This window comes from Lycorma delicatula, chromosome 4 (genome assembly GCF_047948215.1).
Source record: "Lycorma delicatula isolate Av1 chromosome 4, ASM4794821v1, whole genome shotgun sequence".
Taxonomy (NCBI): Eukaryota; Metazoa; Arthropoda; class Insecta; order Hemiptera; family Fulgoridae; genus Lycorma; species Lycorma delicatula.
In genome coordinates, this window is record NC_134458.1 from 191644691 (window position 1) to 191669751 (window position 25061).

The 25061-nt window shown below is 37.2% G+C and overlaps 1 protein-coding gene across 1 annotated transcript in view; it reads left to right on the forward strand.

The window, feature by feature from the left end:
• The window catches only part of LOC142324172 (protein nucleotidyltransferase YdiU-like), a 58569-nt gene that overhangs the window by 23234 nt on the left and 10274 nt on the right, over positions 1 to 25061 (forward strand). The window contains exons 5-6 of the mRNA XM_075364906.1: positions 6909 to 7030; positions 21091 to 21329. Coding sequence (XP_075221021.1) covers positions 6909 to 7030; positions 21091 to 21329 — 361 coding nt within the window. The remainder of the gene's footprint in view (positions 1 to 6908; positions 7031 to 21090; positions 21330 to 25061) is intronic.

Here is a 25061-nt window from a genome sequence, read left to right on the forward strand (position 1 = left end):
CTGTTGCGGAATATTAATCAGCCAAAACTCTGCAACGGCATGCGAATTGCAGTTATGAAATTGATGAATAACGTAGTGGAAGCAATGATTTTAACGGGGCCTTTCAAAGGTGAAGATGTCCTCATTCCTCGAATACCCATAATCCTGACCGATACACCATTTTAATTTAAAAGATTACAATTCCCAATTCGATTGGCATTTGCAATCACAATCAATAAAGCTCAAGGTCAATCTTAAGAATTGTGTGGTTTAGATTTAGATGCGGATTGCTTCTCACATGGACAACTGTATGTGTGTGTTCCCGAGTCGGCAAACCACACATAGCCTTTATATCTACGCAGATAGTGGAAAAACAAAAAAAATATTGTATATCCACAAATATTGCAAATTTAAACTTCTATGAAACGTATGCTTTCTTTTGTTTCTCATTTCTCATCCATGCAACCACAATGTGCCACAGTGAAGCGTGGCAGGTACAGCTAGTTAATATATATATTAATATGAAGTATGCCCTCCTTTAGTAGAAATGACCTCTTGAAGACATTTTGGCATCGACTCCACTAGATTAGTATTTCATTCTTGACTTCATCATCGTGGAACTGCACTTTTATAGTATTAGTTTTCATTTGTTCTTTTGTCATTCAGTCCATCTTACCTAAACATCTCTTCAAAATATTCCAAAAATTCTCAACGGGATTTAATTCTGGGCAATTTTAAGGCCGATCGAGCATATTAATTTGATTCTCTGGCATTAAAGTCTTGACTGATTTTGAATTATGACAAGGAGCCAAGTCATGTTGAAATGTCCCATCAAACGTTTGTATGAATGGAACACTTCTACATTGTAATATTTCTTTGTATTTTGTTGCATTCATCGTACCTTGTATAGGAACTAAGCAGCTTCCATTTTATTTGTTATTAAAAAACCCTAAAACATCTGTTTCAGAGGGTGTTTTACAGTTTGTTAGATACGCTCAGGTCTCTAAGGTTCACTGTCACCTTGTCTTACAATATTTGCTTTCTAACCCTGTAGAAATAAATGAGTTTCATCATTTTACTTTTTTCCAGTCGTCAGCAGTCCATGATTTATATTTTTGGGTCCATGCTAAACATTATTTCTTTATTTTAGGAGTTAAAAATTCTTTTTTCGTTGGTCTTCTTGCTTCTGGTCGGCTTCCAGAAGCTTACGGCCTATAGTTTAAACTACTACTATCAAAACTAGCTATTAATAAATCTTTTATTTTTCTTGGATTAATTTTATTATTTCTTATTAGAATTTTATCAGTTCTTGGAGAACTTCTTGGAGTAGTTCTCCGTTTTCGCCTGAATTTTCCTCTCTTTTTTGAAGACGATGATCCAAATTCGTTGAATGTTGTCACAATTCTTAATTCACTTGATTTACCTACACCGACTGCAGATGGTTTCTCTCTCACCATCATAGAATGGTGATCTTCAAGAGCAGTAATTTTAGCACACTTCCTTGCAGTAAAGTCCATTTTTAAATACATGAAAGCAACATATGTTACACAGAGCACAGAAACCAACATCCACCTGGTACACTCAAAGGCTCACAACTTAAGCTAAGGTGGCTATCTCAACTTTAAAACCAGTTAAATTGCTTTCTTAATGTCAAGGTCGAACAGTCATACCACTTCAAGGCAGATAAATCCAATTGAAGGCAGTTTCAGACATCATATAACAATTTAGTGAGAAAAAATTGAACAAATTACATAACAGTCACATAACAATATAGAGAAAAAAAAAGTTGTATACACCACATGACTTCCTTGTACATCTGTTAAATTACATTTAAACATTTTTAAAAGTACATAAAATCATATTTCACTAATGTCTGATTTTTTTCATATATTTTTTTTTATTGTTATTGTATTATTATTTATTGTAAAATTTGTTTACAATCAGAGGTTAATAATTATTAATAAATCAATATATTAAAAAAAAAGAAATGAAGTCAGATTCGAACTGATGTGCCTTCCCCTTGTAAGATCCAAATATTTCATTAATTAAAATTCATTTGATTTTAACTCTGGAACCAATTAAAATGAGTACCACTTATGAAAATCATTGAAAAGCTCTCAATAAGAACTTATTACTGCAGTTAAGAAAAAATAAAAAAATCCAAATTTTTTAGGCTCTTGTACACTTTTGGTTCAGTTGATTGCAGTCAAAAGGGGAGCAGCACAACTAGATGTTACAGCAATCCTAAATCCAAAATTTCAACATCCTACAGCTAATAGTTTTTTAGTTATGTGAGATACGTACGAACAGACGTCATGCTGAAACTAGTCAAATTGAATTCAGGGATGGTCAAAATGGATATTTCCATTTTTTTTTTTTTGTCTTCAGTCATTTGACTGGTTTGATGCAGCTCTCCAAGATTCCCTATCTAGTGCTAGTCATTTCATTTCAGTATACCCTCTACATTCTACATCCCTAACAATTTGTTTTACATATTCCAAACGTGGCCTGCCTACGTAATTTTTTTCCTTTTACCTGTCCTTCCCATATTAAACGATTATTCCAGGATGCCTTAGTATGTGGCCTATAAGTCTGTCTCTTCTTTTAACTATATTTTTCCAAATGCTTCTTTCTTCATCTATTTGCCGCAATACCTCTTCATTTGTCACTTTATCCACCCATCTGATTTTTAACATTCTCCTATAGCACCGCGTTTCAAAAGCTTCTAATCTTTTCTTCTCAGATACTCCGATCGTCCAAGTTTCACTTCCATATAAAGCGACACTCCAAACATATACTTTCAAAAATCTTTTCCTGACATTTAAATTAATTTTTGATGTAAAGAAATTATATGTCTTACTGAAGGCTCGTTTCGCTTGTGCTATTCGGCATTTTATATCGCTCCTGCTTCGTCCATCTTTAGTAATTCTACCTCCATAATCTTTTCTCCTCCTATTTTTACATTCATTGGTCCATCTTTGTTATTTCTAATACATTTCATTACTTTTGTTTTGTTCTTGTTTATTTTCAAGTGATAGTTCTTGCGTAGGACTTCATCTATGCTGTTCATGGTTTTTTCTAAATCCTTTTTACTCTCGGCTAGAATTACTATATCATCAGCAAATCGTAGCATCTTTTCTTTTCACTTTGTACTGTTACTCCGAATCTAAATTGTTCTTTAACATCATTAACTGCTACTTCCATGTAAAGATTAAAAAGTAATGGAGATAGGGAACATCCTTGTCAGACTCCCTTTCTTATTACGGCTTCTTTCTTATGTTCTTTAATTATTACTGTTGCTGTTTGGTTCCTGTACATGTTAGCAATTGTTCTTCTATCTCTGTATTTGAACCCTAATTTTTTTAAAATGCTGAACATTTTATTCCAGTCTACGTTATCGAATGCCTTTTCTAGGTCTATAAACGCCAAGTATGTTGGTTTGTTTTGCTTTAATCTTCCTTCCATTAATCTGAGGCCTAAAATTGCTTCCCTTGTCCCTATACTTTTCCTGAAACCAAATTGGTCTTCTCCTAACACTTCTTCCACTCTCCTCTCAATATATTTATATTTCCATATTTCCATTAAAATCTGGAAACTGAATTTTTTTGTGATCTCAATAGTTTCTTAACTTTTTACAAGAAAGTAAAAAAGAGAGGTGTCAGGACAGACTGCTCTGGTAAATTATCAAACTTTTTCTTCAACTTTGTAGTTACATTTAAATTTAGCAGATTAGACTAACAATACCATTCAGTATTTTTTGATCACTTTTTTTCGTTAATTTCAACAAAATAATTTTCTTCCAAGAATAATTTAAATTGTAAAAATAGCTAGAAATGTAGAAATACAGTATTGTTAATTTGATAAAAATTTACTTTAAGTATTGTACATTATTGTTTAGAATTGATACAAGTATTCACAGTTGCTTTTCAACTAGTTTGTATCACATGATTGGTATGGCTAATATTTTTCATTATTATTATAATATATATATACTAGCTGTACCGGCCACGCTTCACTGTGGCACATTGTGGTTGCATGGATGAGAAATGAGAAACAAAACAAAGCATACGTTTCATAGAAGTTTAATTTTGCAATACTTGTGGATATACAATATTTTTTGTTTTTCCACTGTCCGCGTAGATATAAAAGCTATCTGGTTTGCCGACTTGGGAACACGCACATACAGTTGTCCATGTGAGAAGCAATCCGCATCTAAATATAAACCACAAAATTCTAAAGATTGACCTTGAGCTTTATTGATTGTGATTGAAAATGTCAATCGAATTGCAATCTTTTAAATTGAAATGGTGTATCGGTCGTTAGCATGGGTATTCGAGGAATGAGGACATCTTCACCTTTGAAAGGCCCCGTTAAAATCGTTGCTTCCACTACGTTATTCATCAATCTCTTAACTGCAAGTCGCGTGCCGTTGCAGAGTTTTGGCTGATTAATATTCTGCAACAGGATAATTGGCACACCTGTTTTCAATTTTAATATGTGTGGTGGCATCCCTGACAGATCAAGTGAGTTTAAAAATTCCGTCGGATAATTAACTACTTCATCTGCTTCTATCGACTTATATGTAATTTCCTCACTTTGAATGCCGAATTGAATAACATTCTTAAGTCGATAGACATCTTTATTCTTTGCGGCAAGGATAGCTTGTTCACTGAGCAGATCGTGATTTCTATGATTAATTTGAATATCAGGAAATACTTTTTCGATCGGTTCTTCTTTCGATGTTACTAAATTACAAAAATTATCAGGAAATGATATTCGTCTAGACGACTGGCAGCTGTCTGTTTCCAATGTCCAGTAACTGTCGTGAGAATACCTCAGCTGATGGATCATTCTGCAACTGGACACGCATATTCGTAGTCAACTGGAGTATACGTACGTGTCGCCACAGTGTTGAATATTTCAGGCAAGCATTTATTTCGTCTGCTGGTGTCGATCTAGAAATTACAGGCAATTTTTGCCTAAAATCTCTTGCGAGCAATATCAAAGCATTCCCGAATGGTTGAACGTTTCCACGCAAATCTCGTAACGATCGATCAAGAGCTTTAAGCGAGTTTTTTTACTCGCTTTGTTTGGGATGAATGATCATGCATTCATCCCAAACAATGAGTTTACATTTTTGTAATACTTTTCCCATACAGGATGCTTCGGAAATATTGCACGTGGGAGTCTCGATGATTTGCATGTTTAATGGCAACTTCAGAGCTGAATGCTCAGTCCTTCCACCTGGTAACAATGTCGCAGCTATTCCAGACGAAGCAAGAGCTAATGCTATGTCATCTTTTGATCGAACTGTTGCTAGAATCAGTCTAATGAGGAATGTTTTCCCAGTCCTTCCTGGCGCATCCAAGAAGAAGGTCCCCAACTCCATCATTTATCATTTGCATTATGCGATCATAAATGCCTTTCTGTTCACGCGTTAATTTGGGAATGTTTGATTGTACATATGACTGAAGATCACCAATGTTGTAACAAAGTTCATGGCGTAAATCCACATCAAATGAAGCGATCACAGCTCGGGTGGGTGCTGGCATTCTCAATCGACTAAGAACTTTATTTGCATTAGCTAAGCACTTGTCTTCAATATTTATCAATGCTTCGTTGTAAATGCCTTCTGTAAATTCAGATAAAAGTGAATATTTAACCTAACAAAGGATTTTTTGGTCATTATGTAGGGATATTATTTTCTGTGTATTTGGTTATTTCGACTTTTTTTGTTTGCATAGTCTTAAGTCTATCTGGGCTATAAGAAATGTTTTAGCTGTTAAATATAATTCAAAGAAATTTGCTACTTAATCAGTTGTGATTTTGTTTACATTGGTAACGGCCATACGGGCTCTTTGTGATTGGTTGTTGTGTTTGACAGCGGCCATCTTGCATTGATCTGATTGATTTTCCTTTGTTCACATTTCCATCTGATTTGTTAGCCTCTTATTTATTAAAAAACTGTACAGATTAAAAATAGATAGATAGATTTATTAAAAATAGATGAAAACAATCTTTGATGCGGGTTATATATCGTGCTAAAATTCGAGCTCAATCGTTACAGAACATTTTGAGTTTTTGAAGCGTACATAAATGAACTTAACATTTTTATATATATAGTTATATAAATGAATGTTTATTCTGTTTGCATTGGATTCCTATACCGTTCATCCGATTGCAATGAAACTTTGGTGAGTTATTATATACATATTAATGAAGATTTCTGAATTAGTTTGGACTCGCTAGGTGGCGCTGGGCTTGAGATATTTGGAAAAATTGCATTTAATGGTCCAATTTGGCTCATATTCAGAATATATATTAGTTACGTGAAAAGAAAATCTTTTGCAAAACCTATACCTGCTTGGTGGTGCCTTTGTCAAGATATGATGAAACAAACAAACAAATATACAAATTGACTTTATTTTTCTATATATATATATATATAAAAGGCAATGATAATATGTGTGTCCACTATAGACTAAAGAATTGCTGGATCAATTTACTTGCGGTTTTTTGCAAAATGGTTCATGTTGTCCGGAGAAGGTTTAAAGCTATTGAAATCCTCGATCTGACCAGTAGAAAGAAAGTTACGGGTATTTTGAACCGACTACTGTGTTTATAGTAGTTTGAATTAAATCCGATAGGTAGTGCTGTTGTTTTGCCAGTTGGATTTATTTACATTCTGACTTTTACAAAATGAAAGGTTAAATTTTGTGAATTTTGTAATGTTCATTTTGTTAATGTTATATCAAATTTTCAATTGTGTTCATTTAATCTATATATATATATATATATATATATATATACTCAAATCTAGCAATAGCGAAGCATTGCCGAATCTGTTAGTTACATATAGAATTTTATATGGTTCATATTTTCTTTCACTAGAAGGAGTTCATAACAATTTTTTTTTTAATAATTTTTAGATTGTTTTGTGGAATTTACTTAAACTTATTCATAGTTTAACTCCTCTTCTAAGCGATTCTGAAGCTCAGCAAGCGGTTGAAATGCTTTATGCAGAAGGATCATATGTTGTCTCAAAATTAATGTAAGTAAATATTGGGTTGTATATTATAATTTATTTATAATTAAATTTAATTTTTTCATCCTTATATCAAGCTATTCAGTGATAAAATTGATTGTTTTATGCTTCCTGCTAAATTTTCATCCATAAATTTAAACGATTTAACAGGCAATAATAGAAGAAAATTTATTCTAATCAGGAATGTATGTAATTGAATGTTGAGTAACAATTCGAGTATTTAGCTAACTGATGAAGACTATGAGAAATATAAGAATCTTGTCCAGAATTACAGACTGGACAGGGTAATGTTCTTAAAAATATTTGTTTAAATTTCAGCAGTTAACTCGAGTCTCGTGTCAGGTCACCTGCAATCATTGTGCTGGCATTAACTCATTTAGGTATGGCAACTAACAGATATACGTGTCCCATATAAAACGAAACCCATCAATCACTCATCCATGAAATTTCAAAAGTCAAGCTTACTCCCTTACTCGTTATTGAAATGGACTCGTCCAACATCTGAACATTGCGGCGACGCAGTAGAACACTACTGTTAGTAACAACAATGCAATCATAACGTTCAGTGTATTGCTAGAGACAAGACAGTGTTTTCGCTAGATGAACGTGCTTTCATTGTCGAGTAGTACTTCAGTACGAAATCAGCGGTTGCAGTGCAAGATTTGTTTCGCCATAAGTACGCAGATAAACCGGCTCCTAACAAAACATCAGTATTAAGGTTAGTTGCTAAGTTTAGAGAGACTGGTTCTGTTAATAACAAGGAACACAAAAGATCTGCGACAGTGCTGAATACAAATACAGTCACTGAAATAAAAGACCAATTACTCGCCTCGCCAAATAAATCGATCAGACGTTTGTCTGCTGAAATTAATTTGTCTAAATCGACTGTTCATCGAGCGACCAAACGATTACAATTACGACCTTATCGCATTCAAACTGTTCATCGACTTCTTGAGCCCGACAAAGAAAAACGGCTACAATATTGTCAACGGTTACGTCGATTTCTGAGTGAGGGAATTAATGTTATGGATTCGTTATTTTTCGCAGATGAAGCACGGTTTCATTTGAATGGCTATGTAAACAGCCAAAACAGTAGAATTTGAAGCGTTGAAAATCCCCACGTTTATCACCAAAAACAATTACACCTGCAGAAGTTGGGCGTGTGGTGTGCGATATCGTGGAAGAAAATAATCGGTCCTATTTTTTCGAGTACATCATTAATGCAGAACGGTATCAGGATATTTTATTTCAGTTCATCGCACTCTGGGAAGAGGAAGACAAACACTGCTGGCTACAACATGACGGTGTGACATCGCACTACGGAGGTTCAACTTCTGATTTCGTCGAGGAATTCTTCGGTAATCGTGTTATCGGTCGAGGCTTGTGGCTACGAAGATCTCCAGATTTGATTGCGGTGGATTTTTTTCTATGGGGTTACCAAAAAGAAAAAGCCTACAGCAACAAACCACGAACACTTGAACAATTGAAAGTCAATATTGAACAAGCTGTATTAAATATCCAGCCACAAACTTTGAAAAAAGTTGCAAGAAACGCTGTAAAAAGAATTGAAGCTTGTATTCAAGAAGATGGCGGCCACTTCCAACATTTACTCTAAATGTAAGGTAATAATAAAAATTACATTTACATTTACACATGCCTTTTTATTATTTCAATACCTAACAATATAAGGTTGGGTTGTGTTTTATATGGGACACCCTGTATTGATTGAGAGCCAGTAAAAAATGGACTCAAACTTATTTCTGAGATGGTGAGGAGCATCATTGCAGGGAAAAGGGCTGGGGAATAGAATTGAGGCTACCTTGCAGGGATGGGTGCGTCTATATACAGTGGCAAACAAATTAATTTGAAAATGGTATTTTTAACAGAAAATTTTATTTTTAAAAGAAAAAATATTTAACAGTCAAAGTTACTCAAATTTGATAGTTTATTCATTAAATAAACTAAACAAAGTTTCCTTGTTTTTCATTAGCTCATTAATTCTCTTTGGCATTGATTCCACTTCTTAATCTCAAAACCAAACCTATATTACTGAACTAATAAGGTCAGTTTTTGTGCTACAGTTCATTTTCTCAAGTCTTCTTTTTAATACAGCCCGTAAATTTACAATAGGATTCAGGTCAGGGAAGTTCCCTGGTCACAAGACCGTTACAATTTTTTGGTTTTTGAACAACTCTGCTTTCTTTGATGTATGACATGGTACAACGTCCTGTTGGAAAATGATTTCTGTGTTCTTCTTCATAAGCGGGATTATTTTTCGTCGGCATATGTTAATGTATCGGTCCGATTTCATCTCCCATCCGCAGGCATAAGTGCCTCCTGCTCCTTAACTTGTCAAACATCCCGAAAACAACTTTTTGGCTGTGGGTTTGGGAGCTTGTTGCAGGTGTGGTGGCGTAATATTCTTCTCGTCTGCCGACTTACAAATGTAGGCTACTCTCTCTTCCCTTGGACAAAGAAATGAGTCTCGTCTGAAAAAATAACTTTTTACCGCATCGCAGTAGTCCATTCTTTATGTTCCTTTGCCCGTTGAATTCTTTTTGTCTTCATAATCTGTGTCGGTAACTGCTTCTTTTTTGTTTCTGAGCAATCCTTCCCGTTGCTAACAATCTTGAATGAACTGTCATATCAGAAACGTTAGTCCACTGACTCAAGTTCCTATTAAGGTCAACAGCTGACAATGTTGGAGTAATTTCCTTTTTCTTATTAGTTATTGATCCTGTGTAGGTGTGGTTTTCTTTTTCTGTTTGTATTTTCCTTTTCTAAACCTTTTCACGATTTCATGTACAGTACCTAATTCTCACTACATTCACCAGCAATCTGTCTTTGAGTCATTTGTTGTGTTCGGATAGAGCAACAATTTTTTATTGCTTTCTTCGGGTTTTATCCATTGTATTAACTAGAAAAGAAAAACTAATTTATAACAGAAACTCACAAGGTCATCAAAAACTGATCGACAATGAATTATAAAACCGCTAATTCTGTTTGTATATGAACTAAAAAACATAACCTGAAACACCAAACAGCAAGCAGTCTACCGCGGAATAAAAATTCTCCTACAACAGAATAAAAATTTCCTTTGTTTGGATTAATTTGTTCTCTGCTGTACAACAGTGAGTTCAGATTAGGCCAAAATAGGTTGGGTCAGCCAATTTCGAAGTTAAACTTCTAAAGTTTAAATCACAGTAAAGGCAGTTTACTTTTACTTTTTTTACTTTTTTACTTTTTACTTTTTTACTTTTATATGGATTTGAATACTAGATCGTGGATACCGGTGTTCTTTGGTGGTTGGGATTCAATTAATCACACATCTCAGGAATGCTCAATCTAAGATTGTACAAAAGTACACTTCATTTACATTCATACTTATCATCCTCGATCATTCTAAAGAAAATCAAAAGAGATCTTCAGAATGATCTCGATCATTCTGAAGTAATATCTGAACAGTAATTTCCAATTTCCGGAGACTAAACAGGAAAAAGAATAGGCTGGGTTACACCAGGCTGAATTGGGCCACAGTATGTCTGAAAAGTTCCCGAACTAAATTAAATAAAAATACAGATTTAATGATAAACAAATTTACTCACATCAGCCCTCTGCATAGAACCCTTCTCTAGTTGCAGCACCGGTAGAGCCCATCAAATACTCTGGTGAAGTCACTTTGTGGGATTGTCTTCAACTCCTCGGTGCAAGTCCTTTGGATGGCCAGAATGTAGTCAAAAAGGTGACCTTTCGTATTCAAAAAATAGTCTGTTGGAGCCAAGTCAGATGATTAGGGTGGGTGAGATAAGATGATGATTTGATTTGCGGTGTATTAAAACTTTTACCATGTGTGCCAGGGCATTGTCGTGCAAGAGGGTCCAGCTGCCTGAATCTTGGTACTTGGGCTGGATTCGATGAATGCGACGCATTAGGTGTTTCATTACTTCCAAATAAAATTTAGAATTCATGATTTGAACGCTTGGGACAAATTCATGATTAATCATGCCCTTTGAGTCAAAGAATGTAATTAACATCATTTTTGCCGCTTGATTTTTGCCAGTGTTTGTGCTCCAGGACTTAACCAAGCAGCAGATTGATGTTTCGTTTGAGGATCATACATGAAGCACCAGCTTTCATCCCCAGTTAGAATTGTTTATAAAAAATTCAGGTCGTTATTGGCGGTTCCAATGAACCCTTGAGTACAAGAACGATGCATCTGTTTTTGTTCTTCAGTCAAGAAGTGTGAAATGAAACATGAGCACACGTTTTGGTGGTTCATTTTCTCTGTTAGAATTCTACATACTGCATCTTTACCGATGTTTAGCTCTTCTGCTACGGCCCAAAGGGTAAGATTAGGTTGTTTGAGCAGGAGCAGGCACACTTTTGCAACGTTTTCATTGTGATTAGTTGTTGATGGCCTCCTGCTTCGTATGTCATCATCCAATGACTCTCTATCACCTTCAAACCACTTCCAGCATGTGTATGTTGTAGTATGAGATGAGACTTCATCACCGAATGCTTGCTGTATCATAGAATAGGTTTCAACGAAAGATTTTTGAAGTTGAACACAAAATTAAATTCTACGTATACAACCCAATAAAGAATAAACAGAATTAGATCACCAACCAGCAATTATAATAAAATAAACCCCCAAACCAGAGCAACAAAAAAAAAAAAAAAGACAATAAGAAAATCCAACAAAATTAAAACTAAAAGGAAATATTAACCAAAAGATTAAAGAAACAGAAAGACCCAAAATAGGTACAAAAAAATAAATTAAATAATTCCCAAAAACAAGAAAATAAAATTCCCTTCTAAATAACGTTAAAGCATCTCTAAAAGGCTGTAATAAACCAAATAAACCAACCTTATTAGGACCCTTACGAAATTGAATGTAACCTAAAATCCTACGTTCAAACAAAGTAAAAAAAGCAACACCCAAAAGAATAAAAATAAATTTAAAAAAATAACTAAGAATAAACATTTACTAACTGTAAAAATACATTATTAAATTCTAAATTTAAAGCACTTAAATCTGCCAATTTAGTAAATAAATTATTATATTACCAAAAATCCTTTCGTACCAATTAGAATAAATTCAAAGAAGATAGAAACCAACCTGGCTCACGCCGGCTTGAACTCAGATCATGTAAAATTTTAAAGGTCGAACAGACCTAAAACTGTAAAACCTACCCCACAGAAACTTTTAATCCAACATCGAGATCGCAAAAAAATCTATCAATAAGAACTCTCCAGATTTATAACGCTGTTATCCGTAAGTTATCTTAATCTTTTAATCAAAATAAAGGATCAAATATACATAAAAAAATGTAAAAAAAAATAAAGATAAAATTTTATTTGTCACCCCAACAAAATTTAATTAATAAAAATTTTAAAAATAAACTAAAAAAAAAATTTAAAAACAAAATAAAGATCTATAGGGTCTTATTGTCCCTCTCCTAAATTTAAGCTTTATAACTTAAAAATAAAATTCAAATTAAATTTTAAAAATAAAGTATAATTTTCGTCAAACCCTTCATTCCAGACCTCAATTAAAAGACTAATTATTATGCTACCTTAGCACAGTCAAAATACTGCGGCTATTTAAACCATTGAGCAGGCCAAACCTTAAATAAATTACCAAAGGACATGTTTTTGATAAACAGGCGAAATTATTTTTTGCCTAATTCATAAATAAAATTTTTTAATCTACTAATTTAATCATAATTAAAAATAAAAAAAATTAATTAAAATCCAGTAAAAAAATAAATATAAAAAAACCTAATTTAATCTACAACGAACTTTAAATGATGAAAGATTCTAATCCAACAAGAAAAAGAAAAAAAAAAATTATATATAAAATTTTGTGCTTCTGTGTTCCAGGTCGCGAGCACACACAAGGTCATATAAACACAACGTACGCGGCCGATTATAACTCGAGGATGGAGTGACAAGTCGTGATAAAATTTTTTACACAGACGCGTTAGACATTGTACTACATAGTTTCTTGGTTGTCTGAGAGATGGCACTATTTGTATCGACTACAGAAATTTAGTTTGGAAACTTTTCAGACCTACTTTGTAGATTGTGGATACCGGTTTTCTTTGGTGGTTGGGTTTCAATTAACCACACATCTCAGTTGTGGTCAACCTGAGACTGTACAAAAAATACACTTTATTTACATTCATACATATCATCCTCTGAAGTAACCACCTTATGGTGGTTCCGGATGCTAGACAGAAAAAGAAAGAAGAAGAATAGACCAGACTGAGTTAGGCCCAGACGCTTATGTATGTATTTCGTTAATACCTGTGGGACTCTGTAGAGTTGCTTGTTGCCCCCCTTTCTAACAGGTGATCATGTGATTCCTACCAAAGGCTGTGTTGTACTTAAGGTGAGATTGATCTTCAAATGTTATAGAGTGGGAGGGGTTTAGTCAGTGGGAGTCCGACACTACCATCTATACGGGCAAATGATGTTTGTTAGAGATTTCCCCTTCTCCAATGAAAAAAAAACTTATTTCATTATCCCTTCAATGGTTTTTTGTTTTAGTGAAAAATCATATTATAATTTCACTATACCTTTGTCATTTTTCCCATTTTTTTTTTTTGCATATATTTGATCTATGCAATGAAATATTGGCAAAAAAACTAATTTAAGGACCTATTTATGTACTTTTCTTATCTTGAAAATTAGAATCACTATCTGGATCGCTATCGGGTAAATCATATATAAGTTCAATTATATCGCTATCATTTACATATGAAAGAAATTTCTAGTAGTAGGACAAATTATTCAAGCTCAATTATTCCAAATTATGGTAATGTTAAAAATGAATTCAGGGCATTAGATTGGATGGCTTGATTGCTTTAAAAAATGATACGTATTGTTTGAATCAAGTTTCTATCAAACCAAAGAGTGGTAGAAGTGTTAGGAGAAGACAAATTTGGTTTCAGGAAAAGTATAGGGACAAGGGAAGCAATTTTAGACCTCAGGTTAATAGTAGAAGGAAGATTAAAGAAAAACAAACCGACATACTTGGCGTTTATAGACCTAGAAAAGGCATTCGATAACATAGACTGGAATAAAATGTTCAGCATTTTAAAAAAGTTAGGGTTCAAATACAGAGATAGAAGAACAATTGCTAACATGTACAGGAACCAAACAGCAGCAGTAATAATTGAAGAACATAAGAAAGAAGCCGTAATAAGAAAGGGAGTCCGACAAGGATGTTCCCTATCTCCGTTACTTTTTAATCTTTACATGGAACTAGCAGTTAATGATGTTAAAGAACAATTTAGATTCGGAGTAACAGTACAAGGTGAAAATATAGACGCTACGATTTGCTGATGATATAGTAATTCTAGCCAAGAGTAAAAAGGATTTAGAAGAAACAATGAACGGCATAGATGAAGAACTATCGCGTGAAAGTAAACAAGAACAAAACAAAAGTAATGAAATGTAGTAGAAATAACAAAGATGGACCACTGAATGTGAAAATAGGAGGAGAAAAGATTATGGAGGTAGAAGAATTTTGTTATTTGGGAAGTAGAATTACTAAAGATAGACGAAGCAGGAGCGATATAAAATGCCGAATAGCACAAGCGAAACGAGCCTTCAGTAAGACATATAATTTCTTTACATCAAAAATTAATTTAAATGTCAGGAAAATATTTTTGAAAGTATATGTTTGGAGTGTCGATTTATATGGAAGTGAAAGTTGGACGATTGGAGTATCTGAAAAGAAAAGATTAGAAGCTTTTGAAATGCGGTGCTATAGGAGAATGTTAAAAATCAGACGGGTGGATAAAGTGACAAATGAAGAGGTATTGCGGCAAATAGATGAAGAAAGAAGCGTTTGGAAAAATATAGTTAAAAGAAGAGAGGCCACATACTAAGGCATCCTGGAATAGTCGCTTTAATATTGGAAGGACAGGTAGAAGGAAAAAATTGTGTAGGCAGGCTACGTTTGGAATATGTAAAACAAATTGTTAGGGATGTAGGATGTAGAGGGTATACTGAAATGAAACGACTAGCACTAGGTAGGGAATCTTGGAGAGCTGCATCAAACCAGTCAAATGACTGAAGACAAAAAAAAAAATCTATCAAACCAGTAATATCAATGTACTAACATGGTATTATAAAAAAAAAAAAAAAAAAATAGTACAGAGAGCATATTATAGAATAGAGATGAGACTGGGTTATTTTTATTAGATTACTACCATAAACATTTTACCAATATATTGATAAATTTATTATAAAATTACTCTATTTATTGATTTTTATTATTTTTTAAGTTTATTACAGGTTTTTTACTTTCTGTCTAGATAGCGCTATAACTCTATAAGGAAAATTATTGTAATCGATCCAATTTGGGCATATATACAGTTTTTACTGGATATTGACTTTTGACATTTAAGGAGCCCAAAAAAGTGAATGGAAATTTTCCAGTTGTTAATGTTTATATATACGTACGTTTATATACGTAGGTGTAAGCCTTTAAATCACCTTATATCTCCAGAACTACTGGACCGTCTTTGACCAAATGATTATGACTGACTTTGATCAGATGATTCCTTTTATATATGGGGCATTGACAGCAGTAAATGTTCAACTTAAAAGAGGTTAAAGGAGTGATGTTGTAGAGCAAGGTGTCACCCTTAGTATCTTGAGATTTTGTATAATTAAGGTCAAATTTTTTTTAGGCACATTTATTAATTAAAAAATAACTATATTTGGAAAAAACAAAGGAATAGTAGAAACGTATCATACATGAGCTATCGGTTCCCCAGTTGGTGTTAGTAAGGACTCGCATCATATCTAGAAGTTTGGAAAATTTTGTTTTCAATTCTTTTAAATGTTTGACCCAAGTAAGACGGCTATCAAAAAATAAACCTAAAAACCTGAAGTAAATAGAGATAGTAATAATCTCAACATTTAATCATCTAATCCGCAAGAAAAACTTGCAGATTAGAAGGGTTTCGTAGCCGAGAAAAAAACCACACAATTTGTTTTTTCGGATGAAAATGTGAAACCAGTAATCCTGGACCAAGCTTCAAGGTGAGATATATTGTTCTGCAGTAGTCTCTCTGCTGTGGGTGTTGAATGGCTTGCAATGTAAATAGCAAAATCGTCAGCAAATAGAGAACATGAGACAGGAGCCTGCACACATTTGGTAATACCGTTTATGGCTACAGAAAATAAGGTGGCACTTAATACACTACCTTGAGGCACTCCATTCTCCAAGATGACACTATCTGAGAGCGAATCATCCACACGAACACGAGCCCTTCGGTGGTTTAAGAATCCCCGGATAAAAGATGGTCAATGGAAGATCGTCCTTGTCGGAAACCACACTGTTCTGGAGATAGAAAGCCATGTTTCTCCAAGTACCATGTAAGCCTGCGGTTTACCATTCTCTCCATTATTTTACGCAAAACGCTTGTTAATGAAATAGGGCGGTAGCTTGAGGGGTTGGTTTTGTCTTTACCAGGTTTTAGTACTTGTATAATAAATGCTTCTGACTAGCCGGGTGAGAAGACTTGTTCGGAGAATAAACCGTTGAAAATATTCAAAAGTTGTTGTAGTGCCGTATTAGGAAGGTGTGAAAGCATTGAAAGGCGAATGTTGTCCGGTCCAGGGGAAGTGTCCAGTGAGTTTTTAAGTGCATGTAACAATTTCTTAAATATGAATGGAGTGTTTAATTCACCAACCGAATCACCAATGTTTAACGATAATACTTCTATTTGTATCTTGTATCTTTGAAAATCGTTATTATACGATGAGGTGAGAGACACCGAGCGGAAAGATTTTTGCTAGACTATTTGCCACTGCCGAAGGTGATGAAAGGAGTTCTCCTTCATCAATAAGACCGAGAATAGATTGTTTCGGTGATCCGAAAATTGCACGAATTTTCTTCCATACAGTAGACGTGGGAGTAGTGCGTGAGATAGTGCTCACGTATTTCGTCCATGAATTCCTCTTAGCGTTCAAGAATACCCGACGGCACACCGCTCTAGCCCTGCGGTATTTAGATGTTCTACTGTAGGCCTACGATTAAATTTGCGTAGTGCCTGCCGTCTATTCCTAATAGCATTTTTGCAATCATCGTTCCACCATGGAACGAAAGGACGTCTAGGATTACCCGATGTTTGTGGGATATATCTGTTGGCATTCTCAAGTATCATGGACGTAAAAGAGGAATATTGGTCGAGGATGTTTGCTCCATCGTCATACTGCGATTGGAATGCTTTATGGTATCCACTCAAATCTGCCTTTTCAACAATCCATCTCCGTTGCCTTCTTTTAATCTCGCAGTCTACGACGACCACTACATCCCTCCACTTAGAGGCTACCCTTCCCGTCCCTACACTATGTTGCCGGCTACGCCTTGCGCGAAGCCGGCAAACCACCGCGTCCCCCCTCTCTCATCTGAGGGTCCCAAATGCATCATCGGAGCACCCCAACTGACCTTCATTCTTGCATATGAAGGACCCAAAGAGTCCTCTGCATCCAGGCTGCCTCCCTGGCCCTGCACGGCGACCACGATTCGCCCCCTGTATTTTATTTTATTTATAAACACACAGTATACTTGCTAGGGACATTGCTGCTTACCCGCGCCTAGAAGTCTTCTCCCCACTCACTTCCATGTTCCTCCTTCGCCTTCAGGATGCTAGCCACCGTGCTCTGTACCGCATCCCATTCTCACTTCCCTTTCAGCATGTGAGGGTACAGTTGTTTCTGGAGTGAGGCCATCTGTGCCATGCCTACGCCGGACCACAGCCCACCTTTCGCACTCGTAAAAGGTGTGCTCCGGCGTGTCATCCTGGCCGCAGTAGAAGCGCCTCGGTGTCCGTCTTCTCTTGAACCGATGTAGGTAGACCCTGAACTCCCCGTGTACAGACAGGAACTGCGTGAGGAAGTAATCTACCTCCCCGTGCCTCCGCCTGACCCACGGTCCCAAGTCCGGGATCAGTCTCCTGGTCCATGCCCCAGCCGTAGCCGTTCTCCACATCTCCTGCCGGTTGACCATCAGCTGCCTCCGGGCTTCCGCCTTCGGCGTTCCTTCGTATGTGGAGACCGGCTGCGTGGCCCGCAGCTCGATGGGAGGCACCCCTGCGATGACTGCCACTGCGCATTCAGATACGGTGCGGTACGCCCATGTTATGCGTATCGCCGCTCTTCTGGTAACGGAGGCTAGCATCCGTACGTTCTTCTTTCTCGAAAGTGCGTCCTTCCAGGCCGGGACCGCGTACAGCAAGACGGAGGAAACCACTGAAAGGATCAGCCGTCGCTTGCTCGCCCGTGGTCCGCCCTTGTTGCCCATTAGTTTTTGTAGAGCGTCTTGTATCTGCTCGGCCCTCTTCGTGACCTCTCTGAGGTGGGTGTTAGACAGCCCATTCTTGTCAATCCACACGCCCAGGTACTTAGCGCAACCGGACGTGTGGACCCGTACGTCGTCCACCATGAAGGACATTCCCCTCAGTTTTCTTCTGGCGGTGATCGGGACAGCCGCCGTCTTGTGCGGTGCCAGTCGTAGTCCTCTCTCCCCCAGCCATCTGCTGACGACTGCCACCGCCAAGTTTGCCTTATCTTCTACCTCCTCCTCCGTCCGTCCCGACACCATCAGCGCGAGGTCATCTGCGTACGCGACCGACTGGCATCCTTCCGGGAGTTCTTCCCGCAGAAGGCCGTCGTACGCGATGTTCCAAAGAAGAGGCCCAAGCACCGACCCCTGCGGAACGCCTTCAAACTTGTTGAAGTCATCTTCTCCTTCCTCTGTGCGTACCCGCAGAGATCTCTCATGCAGGTAGTCATTTATTACGGCGAGCAAGTAGCCGCTGATCCCGCTCTCCCGGAGTATTCCCATGATTACTCCCCATGGCGCGCTGTTAAATGCATTCCCGATGTCTAGGAGAATGATGAATGGGATCTTCCTTCGTCGCCACGTGCCTGCAGACTCGACTCTGGCCCACTCTAGCACCCGTCGGACGGCATCGACGGTCGAGCTTCCCCGAACGAAGCCGTTCTGGTCTGGGGAAAGACCTCCGCCAGCCTCAATCTCCGACCGCAGTCTTTCAGCGATCAGTCTCTCATACAGCTTTCCCATCGTGTTGATGAGGCAGATCGGCCGGTATTTCCTGGTTTCTTCGGCTCCCGGTTTCGGGAGGAGGACCAACCTGCCCTCCTTCCAACAGCCGGGAAGTCTCCCCGTTGACAATGCCCCATTGAACATGTCTAATACCGTCCACGGGTGCCTATCCACTAACACCTTCACGATGGACCCATGGATGTTATCTGGGCCCGGGCTCTTCCGCAGGCTCATCTGCTTGGATGCCCACTGTAGTGCTTCTACAGTGAAGCGCCTTTGTTGATCACCAGCTATCGGTTCCCATTCCTCCTCTTCGATGTGGAAGAGCTCCGTTATCGTTGTGAGAGACTGTTCCCTTGTCAATGGGGTCAGGCGCCTACCAAATTTCTTGGTGACGATCTGGTAGGCCCTGCCCCACGGATCTTGCTCCAGGTCTTCCACGAGGTGTTGCCACGCCTCTTGTTTGGCAGCCTTAATGGCTCTACAAAAGCTTCTTTGTGCCACGTGGAACACCTCCATTTCCTCCTGTGGCGCTCAGAGTCCCTTCGTCGTGCGCGCTGCATCCTCCGCCTTGCTGTTTTGGCTTCACCACGCAGTCTCGCAATGTCCCTGTTCCACCAATAAACATTCTTTACGCGTCTCGCAGACTGTGGCCGCTGTTTCACACATTCCCCCTATAGAATGGCCATGAATTCCTTGGGGGGCATGTAGCAACCTGCAGGAGATTCGTCCTACCTGACCTGCCAAGATGCAAGGTCCGATCTTCAATCTCCTGATTTCGTTCTGACATCAGTAGGCTATTTACCTTGGAAATGTAGTGTTCCTTACGCTCATTAGCCAAGATGTCTATTGGTATGACTCTGGCTATAACACAGACTGCCTCCTGAGAGACTGTTCCATAACCGCCTATGACAACCAGCAAGAGGAGTCGCTGGGCACGCAGCAAAATGTCTACGCAATACCTAAAAGCCATGCGGTGAGCCCTGACAGGCGCAGTACACAACATAATATCTTCGCTGACACCTTTGTAAAGGATACGCATGGTAATTCAACCCGCAATCAGGATGAATGACTACGGATTCCATAAAACGTATCAGCGGCCTTTATTGCTACATACTGTAGATATTTCTTGAACCGAATTCTCATCAAGGATAACACCCAGGTATTTTTGAGCTGTAATGTACCGAATGGGGAGAGCAGCCATCCGAACCCGGATTCATCGGGACGCAGCCAATCTATCACAGTCATTTAGGGACTTATTAAGAAAATGTTTGCAGGCGATCTGTAGTTGGTCAGTTAGTTAGATGGCGTCACTGAAAGGCTGGCTATATTTAAATAAGAAAATTATTAATTATAATTAACTGTATATAACAAATAAATTTATATAAGTAAATAAATAAATATAATTTTATATATATATATATATATATATATATATATATATATATATATAATAAATCTAAAATTACTCATATAAATATAATCTAACCAAACTTAACCTATGCTCGCTTTGCTTGCTAGTCCAGGTGAGCAGCTGAAGCGAGCATAGGTTAAGTTTGGTTAGATTATATTTATAATTTTATTTATTTATTATATAAAGTTAGATTACAATTTTAATTTATTTTCTCCTTTCAGCGACGCCATCTAACAACTACTTGACTAACTGATAGATCACCTTTCTTCTCTGTGTAGCTTCTTCGACATTTAGATTCCCCCCTGCGAGGAGAAGATCCCGCCACGTAGCGTGTCTGGTCGCTACACCACCCCTTCCGTTCCTTGCCAGTAGTGGCTTTAACGGAGGATATTCTTTAACAGTACCATCATTTTACCTCATTCTAGAATTAAAAATTTTCAGAATGCTGCTGTCCAAGTTTTTTTTTTCAGATGTGTTGAACCATCAGTCAGTTAAGGATATAGTATAAGATCCATCATTCAAAATCACACATCATGTTATTAATTTTTTTTCATTTTGCAGGAAAACTTATTCTGAAAAGTTGGGATTAACTGAAAGCAATAGCGAACTGATTGAGATGCTTTTACCGATGATGAAAGATACAGATGCAGATTTTACAATGACATTTAGACAGTTAAGTGAAAACAGATTGTCTGATCTTAATAAACCTAAATCTTGCTTATGGGCCTTATATCGTCTTTCTAAACATGAAAATTATCCAACGTTTATAGAAAAGTATAATGAAGTCTTAGAAAAAGAAGGTGTGTACAGTTTTTCATATTAGATATTTTTTATTTCATTACTAGCAGACCCGGCAATGCTTTGTTGCTATTACTAGATTAGTATATATATATATATATATAGATTAATCAAACACCATTGAAGGTTTGATAAAACATTAAAAAACTGAACATTACAGAACTTCACAAAATTTAACCTTTCACTTTCTCCCTTTTCTCTGTTTCCCTTTTTCTGATTTTCCATTTTTCCCAATTTTTATTTTTTCCCCACGCGTAAATCGGTCCAGTAGTTTTATAATTAATAGCAGACACACATACGAATATTGCCTTTTATATTATATATATATATATATATAGAAGAAGAAAGTCTGTATATTTGTTTGTTTGTTTTGTAAATATCTTTGACACCGGCGCCACCCAGCAGGTATAAGTTTTTTGCAAAGACTTTTCTTTTCACTTAACTAATATATCTGAATATGAGCCAAATTGGACCATAAATACAATTTTTCAAAATATCTTGACCCCCAGTGCCACATAGTTGGTCCAAACTAATTCAGAAACCTTCGCAGGCATGTACACAACAACTCAGTAAAGGTTCATCGCAATCGGATGAATGGTATAAGAACGCATACGGGACAAGTGTACATTCATTTTGTTATATATATATATATATGTATAATATTAATGATTTAAAAGTTAATAATAATCTCGAGTTAAAGTTTTTCAAATTTAAGTGTTGTTATATATGGAGTGTTCCAGGACACATTCCCTGAACTTCAGGTACTGATGCGAGATACCAAAATCAGCAAAAAAGTTAATAATGACGTCCTGTTTTCCTTTGTCTTCCTTCTGGATGCTATTTCATGTTTGTCAACAGAAAAATTATTTCTGAGGAATGGGTGAACCTACTTTAATTATACAGGTGTCCCATATAAAACGCAACCCAACCTTATATTGATAGGTACTGAAATAATAAAAAGGCATGTGTAAATGTAAATGTAATTTTTATTATTACCATTCATTACCTTACATTTAGAGTAAATGTTGGAAGTGGCTGCCATCTTCTTGAATACAAGCTTCAATTCTTTTTACAGCGTTTATTGCAACTTTTTTCAAAGTTTGTGGCTGGATATTTAATACAGGTTGTTCAATATTGACTTTCAATCGTTCAAGTGTTCGTGGTTTGTTGCTGTAGGCGTTTTTCTTTGAGGTAACCACGTAGAAAAACATCCGCCGCAGTAAAATCTGGAGATCTTAGTGGCCACAAGTCTCGACCTATAACACGATTACCAAAGAATTCCTCGACGAAATCAGAAGTTGAACCTGCGTAGTGCGATGTCGCACCGTCATGTTGTAGCCAGCAGTGTCTGTCTTCCTCTTCCAAGAGTGCGATGAACTGAAATAAAATATCCTGATATCGTTCTCCATTAATGGTGTACTCGAAAAAAATAGGACCGATTATTTTCTTCCACGATATCGCCCACCATATGCCCAACTTCTGCAGGTGTAATTGTTTTTCGTGATAAACATGGGGATTTTCAGCACTCCAAATTCTACTGTTTTGACTGTTTACGTAGCCATCCAAATGAAACCGTGCTTTATTTGTGAAAAAATAACGAATCCATAACATTAATTCCCTCACGCAGAAATCGACGGAACCGTTGACAATATTGTAGCCGTTTTTCTTTGTCAAGCTCAAGAAGTCGATGAACCGTTTGAATGCGATAAGGTCGTAATTGTAATCGTTTGGTCGCCCGATGAACGGTTGATTTAGACAAATTAATTTCAGCAGACAAACGTCTGATCGATTTATTTGGCGAGACGAGTAATCGGTCTTTGATTTCAGCGACTGTATCTGTATTCAACACCGACGCAGATCTTTTGGGTTGCTTGTTATTTACAGAACCAGTCTCTTTAAATTTTGCAACTAACCTTAATACTGATGTTTTGTTAGGAGCTGGTTTATCTGGTAACTTATGGCGAAACAAATCTTGTACTGCAACCACTGATTTCGTACTGAAGTACGACTCGACAATGAAAACATGTTCATCTAGCGAAAACTTCATCTTGTATCTAGCAATACACTGAACGTTATGATTGCATTGTTGTTACTATCGGTAGCTTTCTACTGCGTCGCCGCGATGTTCAGATGTTGGACGAGTCTATTTCAGTAACGAGTAGGGGAGTACGCTTGACTTTTGAAATTTCATGGATGAGTGATTGATGGGTTGCGTTTTATATGGGACACCCTTTTTTTTTTGTTTTGTTCTTAAACACCCCCAACATCCCCGGCCTCCGCTATACGCAGGAATGTCGGAGTGTCGTGGCAGTCGACTGCCCCCCTGTCTTGCCTTTTCTTTGGTGTCCCATCGGGGTCCTCTCAGTTTCATCAAGATGCAGCAGCCCTCCCTTCTGGACGACCATACATCCCTCCACTTCTTCTGGGAGGCTACCCTTCCCGTCCCTACACTAGGTTGCCGGCTACGCATTGCGCGAAGCCTGCAAACCGCCGCGTCCCCCTCTCACACCTGAGGGTCCCAAATGCATCATCGGAGCACCCCGACTGACCTTCATTCTTGCATATGAAGGAGCCAAAGCGGCCTCTGCATCCAGGCTGCCTCCCTGGCCCTGCACGGCAACCACGATTCGCCCCCTGAATTTTATTTTATTTATAAACACACAGTATACTTGCTAGGGACTTTGCTGCTTACCCGCGCCTACTAAGTCTTCTCCCCACTCTCTTCCATGTACCTCCTTCGTCTTCTGGATGTTAGCCACCGTGCTCTGTACCGCATCCCATTCTCTCTTCCTGACCACAGTAGAAGCACCTCAGTGTCTGTCTTCTCTTGAACCGATGTAGGTAGACCCCGAACTCCCCGTGTCCAGACAGGAACTGCGTGAGGAAGTAATCTACCTCCCCATGCCTCCGCCTGACCCACGGTCCCAAGTCCGGGATCAGTCTCCTGGTCCATGCCCCAGCCTTAGCTGTTCTCCACATCTCCTGCCAGTTGATATATGGGACACTCTGTATTTAGTAAATCTACGTCTAGTGTATTGTTCTACAAAATAAAAAATTTTGCAAATGTCACCTCCAAAAGTTTCAAAATAGCAGCCATCTGAATTTTTTAATCTTCAATATCTTTGTAATTATTTTTTTTATCAAATTTTTACTTTTAAATATGTATTAGACAGTTTATTTTGAACAAAGTGACATCTCATTTGTAAAAATCTGTTGATAAACAATCAAGTTATTGCAGACAATTACTTTTGGCGGTATTCTAATGCAATCTGATAATTTTTTGCCTGTTTTTATTTCCTCCACTAAATTTAATAAAAATTATTAATAATAAATAATTTATTATTATTATTTACTTCATTCTCTTATAGTCGAAGATGTTGGGTAAACAGTTTCAAGTAACGAAACAAACTGGATAATTTGGCAATACAGACGCAGATTAAAAGCGTTTGAAATAATGAAGAACCAGTACAACAAAAAAGGTATATCCATACAAGCAAAGTTAAGACATTACAACATTGCCATCAAGCAAGAAGAATTATACACTGTAGAATGTTGGAAAACAGAACATGAACAGAAAAGAGGATTTCAAGGAGACTGAAAAGTGAGAATGAAGAACACTACAGAAAATTTTAGGACCATGGAAAAGGAAAGGAGATTGGAGACTATGGACCAATGAGAAACTCTACAAGAAAACGAACAGCAAAATTTTATGAACACCTGAAAAAAATGGACAA